This window comes from Octopus bimaculoides, chromosome 8 (assembly GCF_046866305.1).
Source record: "Octopus bimaculoides isolate indiv1 chromosome 8, ASM4686630v1, whole genome shotgun sequence".
In the NCBI taxonomy this organism is placed as follows: Eukaryota; Metazoa; Mollusca; class Cephalopoda; order Octopoda; family Octopodidae; genus Octopus; species Octopus bimaculoides.
The window spans coordinates 94,699,200-94,704,199 of record NC_142935.1 but is presented as its reverse complement, the minus strand read 5'-3'; the positions used below and the strand labels follow the sequence as shown (position 1 = coordinate 94,704,199).

The 5,000-nt window shown below is 39.4% G+C and overlaps 1 protein-coding gene across 2 annotated transcripts in view; it reads left to right on the top strand.

The window, feature by feature from the left end:
• LOC106874585 (uncharacterized) overlaps positions 1 to 5,000 on the top strand; it is a 78,070-nt gene that overhangs the window by 72,974 nt on the left and 96 nt on the right. For both annotated transcript variants that reach the window (XM_014922373.3, XM_014922374.3), the window contains exons 2-6: positions 1 to 34; positions 598 to 850; positions 1,457 to 1,671; positions 2,513 to 2,594; positions 3,611 to 5,000. The exon at positions 1 to 34 is cut by the window's left edge and continues 149 nt beyond it; the exon at positions 3,611 to 5,000 is cut by the window's right edge and continues 96 nt beyond it. In XM_014922373.3, the coding sequence (XP_014777859.1) occupies positions 1 to 34; positions 598 to 850; positions 1,457 to 1,671; positions 2,513 to 2,594; positions 3,611 to 4,959 (1,933 nt within the window). In that variant the 3' untranslated portion in view covers positions 4,960 to 5,000. The remainder of the gene's footprint in view (positions 35 to 597; positions 851 to 1,456; positions 1,672 to 2,512; positions 2,595 to 3,610) is intronic.

The following is a 5,000-nucleotide window of genomic DNA, read 5'->3' as shown; positions in this document are numbered from 1 at the left end:
CCACTGGGATGTTAATGACTCAATGTTGCCTATGGTAGGTGTCGCCCTCTCTTTCTCAGTTAGCTCCCTTGTAATTGTTGACATCATTTTTCTTCATCTTTGCGCATCTCATTACACTTAGCCACAGGGCTCAACACAGACACAGAAACATAACGAAGGTAAACTTCAACGCTATCGTTCGATCTTTAAGTAATGTAACAACCAAGTTTGCTTTCATCAAATAATAATGATAATAATAATAATTATTTCTTTCTGTCTGTTTGCCCCTCTCCTACTGCTTGACAACCGGTGTTGGCTAGGTTACGTCTCCATAACCTAGCGAGTTGAAGAAATAAACCGATAGAATAATTACCACGCTTAAAAAAATAAGTACTGGGTCGATTCGTTTGACTAAAATTCTTCAGGGCGGTACCCCAGCATGGCTGCAGTCTAAGGGCTAAAACAAGCAAGAGATGAAATATAAATGATAAATCATTTTATTTTAGCTAAAGCCTAGCCAGTTTTTTTAATTATTATATTTTTTTCTGTCTTGTCTTATTTCTATCTCTATCCACACTTAATAGATAAATTATACAAATGGTTTAAATTCCTTTCCAGGTTGCTCAATTCGATGTTTTTGAAGAATGGCCGAACGGTCACAGCCGGTTTGTTTACGGAACAGAGCTAGAAGAAGCTAGACGACATGCCAGCGGTTGGGCAATGCGCAATACTAACAATCATAATGTTCATATTTTGAAAAAGTCCTGTCTCGGCGTTCTCGTGTGCAGTCTCGACTGTTCACTTAATGATACAGGAAATAAAGTACATTTACGTCCTGCTATATGTGATAAAGCCAGGAGGAAGCAAATTGGTAAGTAAAATGAAAGATGTTTAGTAATTTTCTTCGTTCTAGAATGTTTGTGTTCTCTAGAAAGTATGTCCCATAAAACACGTCTTGTTCATCTTGTTATTTGAAATATAGTTTAAAATTAGTTGCAGAAATCACCGACTTCGAATATTATAGTTGCGCTATACCTATATTAAGATAGATAGATAGATAGATAGACAGATGGACAGATAGATAGACAGACAGACAGATATATATATATATATATATATATATATATATATATATAGAGAGAGAGAGAGAGAGAGAGAGAGAGAGATAGATAGATAGATAGATGGCTGGATGGCTGGCAAGATAGATGGACAGATAAATGTGTGTGTGTGTGTGTGTGTGTGTGTGTACATACATACATACATACATACATACATACATATATATTATGTGTTTGTGAGTGTACACGTATATGTAAGTGCGTGTTTGTGTGTGCGTGTGTGTATATATTATGTACATACACATATACTTAGTTACTCAGACACGCACACACATACATAGACTCGAAAGTGAGAAAGAGAAAAGAAAAAAGAAGAGTTCCTAACCTATTACAATAACATTTTCTTCAAATATTTTCAGGTAAACCTTGTCCAAATTCTAAATGTGGCGGCCATCTTGAATTATTATCATGTCGAGGTCATTGCGGTTATCCAGTGACACATTTCTGGAGACATCTCAATAGCGCCATCTATTTCCAAGCAAAAGGCGTCCATGATCACCCTAGACCGGAAATAAAATCGTCAGCCGAAGCCCGCCGCCAACAACAAAACTGTAAACAGCAAAAACGGCTTCAGGTACGTTATTTTCTGTTCAAATGTCTGATACTTTTCTGGTTGAGCTTATGAGTATGAGTCTACTTCCGCTGGAGTTTGATGCAACCAAAAGCAGAATTATTCTCGGATTTTGAAAGTCTTGCTAGTCGTCTGTTAAATATGTTGTTAAGCCTCTTGTTTTATACCCTTTAATAGTCAATACTTTGAAAGTTTGTCATTGTGCAGTTCTGATTTGGTGATCGACAATCTCTCTCTCTCTCTCTCTCTCTCTCTCTCTCTCTCTCCCTATCTATCTATCTATCTATCTATCTATCTATCTATCTATCTATCTATCTATCTATCTGTCTGTTTCTGTTTTTGCATCACTGTACATGTCTCCCCCCTCTCTCTCTCACACTATCTTTCAATCAGTTTTCTTTTTCTCTCCCCTCTCTCTCTCCCTCTTACATTATCTTTCATTCAGTTTTCTTCTCTCCCATTTTCTCTCTCATACACGCGCTCACACAGACCCCCCCCCCACACCCACACACCCACACATACACGTATATGTATAACTGTGACACACACTCTCTCTCTTACTTGTTTTACATGTTTCTATATTTACCGTCATTTTAAATATATACTCCACTGTTATCACCAACCACCACCACCAACACTACCACCACCACCACCACCACCACCACCACCACCACAACCACCACCACCAATACCACCACCACCACCACCACCACCACCACCTTACCCTATTATCACTTAGAATCTGTATTCTAACAGTACCACCAGACTCTCATTGACTTCCTCCGACTCTGGTGATTTTTCGTCACTTTATCTAATATCGTTTGTTATTGTTTGTTCATAACAGGCTCGTGGTTATCGTGGTAAAAGACGGGGACGTCAAACCAGCGCAGAAAGACCGACCAAGAGACATAAAGTTTCACAAACTAGTGAGTATGACTTGAACACACACACTTACTATGTTAGTGTTAAGTCATGTTTAGAGTTGCACACCAACTAAACTGTTGACACAAAGGCAAAGGAAACAAAAACAATGGTTTCTGATTTAGGCATAAAGCCAGCAATGTGACTGGTACTTTACTCTACCGGTCTTGAATAGAGAAAAGGCAAAGCTGGCCTATAGAGAACTTGTGGCAAGGAAGAGCCACGATATTCTCAAGGAAACTCTAGGCGTCGACAAATCTCGACAGAGTAGTCTGTTCCGGGGAATATGGAAAATTTATAGAAATCCCTGGCCTGAGAGTGCTACTGGGGTGGGGTGACTACTGGTTCAAAGTAAATTCCACAAACACCGAAGTGCCATTAGCTCGCTCTATTTGAGATGTGCGCAGAACAACGAAACCATATTGCACTCACTCTCTTAGCGTGAGAGCATTACTAATTTGTGGCAGGTGGGACAAATAAGTATACCACCGAGCCCACCATGAAAATTGCTGGCCACTTTCCTTTGGCAGTCAGATTTCCTATCGGTGCCAAAAGAAGTCGTGTATCATCATCATCATCATCATCATTTAATATTATTATTATTATTATTATTATTATTATTATTATTATTATTATTATTATTATTATTATTATTATTATTATTATCATTATTATGAAAACCCACAGCTTATTTTGCTAGGTATGATGGAAAGTGTCAGCTGTCTACAACCAGTAGACTAAGGTGACACTTGTTTACTGGTCATGCTTCAAGAACCCTGCGTAGAATTCTTGCGGGTTCAAACAATGCTGATTTTTGTAGGTGTTCTACCTTCACACTTGCACCGATCTTTTTCAGCCATATTATTATTATTATTATTAATGTTGTTGTTGTTGTTAGTAGTAATAATAGTAGTGGTAGGAAGAGGAGGAGGAGGAGGAGGAGAAAGAGAACAATAGATATTTTTACCAAATAAATTATAGCAACTGATGATTGACAATGTTTTATCTGTGTATTTTTCAGATTCTGTGTTGTGTTCCTGTCCACCATTCGAATGCACGTGTTCTCAGCGTACAAGCAGTGCAAATAGCGTTCCATCCGGACCTTTTCCAGCTTGGATGTCTGGAACTGTGGATAACAATGATAGTTATATCCAGAACTCATTCTTGCCATCAAACCCAGAAGCTATGCCTTCATATCATCAAAACAATATGGTTAATGACTGTCGTATTTCGCCAACAAATAGACCGGATATCAGTGAAACAAAGCAACTTCCAACTGTGTACCCTATGCAACCTCGCCTTAAACTTGGTCAGTCTCCGATCAGGTCACCGCTGACTTCATTAAGTCGAAGTGTTGGACACACGAATATAAACCGCACATTCGAACTAGAGTCATGTGACAAGATACCAGTTGAAGAGTGGACTATTACAAAACGACGTTCACAGTGTGAATATGAAAGCCATTTTGACAGAAGTGTTTATACACCAGGTAAACAACAGGATTCGATGTTTTACCGCAACAGACAAGTTACCTACAGTACAATATATTCTGGTTTGCCTAGTCTTCCCTATGAAACATACAACACACCACAGCAACATCGAGCCCCTTCAGATAACTTCAATTTGAATGGAAGTTGGTCAAACCGCCATCCACGTAATAGTCCAAACCCCGAGTTTGGATGGGAACATGGAAGTGGTAATATATCTTGTGGAAAACCGGCTGAAAATAGAGACTACCCGTCCAGACAAGGGTCTTATAGAGAGTCTGCTTCATGGCTTCCTGAGCATGAAACTAGACCTTCTCAGATGCCCTCAGCAACCCGAGGCATGGCCGACATGTGTTGCTCTTACCCACCTAAACATAGTTCTTTAAGGGAGCCAATCAAAATGGACCTGCATGATGATGTAAAACCTTGTCCAACTATTTTAGACAGTTATCCCCCGAAAACAAGACTTTCCAGCGTACCAGATCGTTCTTCTGCTTCGATATCTCCATGTTTTCTCGAACTGAAATCCACTTCAAACTTCTCCAAAAGTCTTACAGACACCGATCCAAACCTGACCGGCGAAGCTGACAAACATGACAATCGAAAATCAGATTACCACTGGCTTCGCTTTCAGGAACCTATTACACCCGCACCATCGTCGTTTGATAGAGATTCTTTGACATTCGACCCCTTACACCCCAGCAACTCAAGTAAAGGTCCTCGCACCGAAATGCAGATCCCCTGCATGCAAAATTGTGATTATGACGGGAATTTAATTCCTGTCTATGGTGACCAATCAGCGTCTTCAACAGCCAACGGTTGTAATTCTATGAAACAAAATTTGTGTAACCACAGCATTAATATAACCCTTACGTACAGTTAGAGACACATAAGAGGGTATTATATGGTGTTAATAATCCTCAT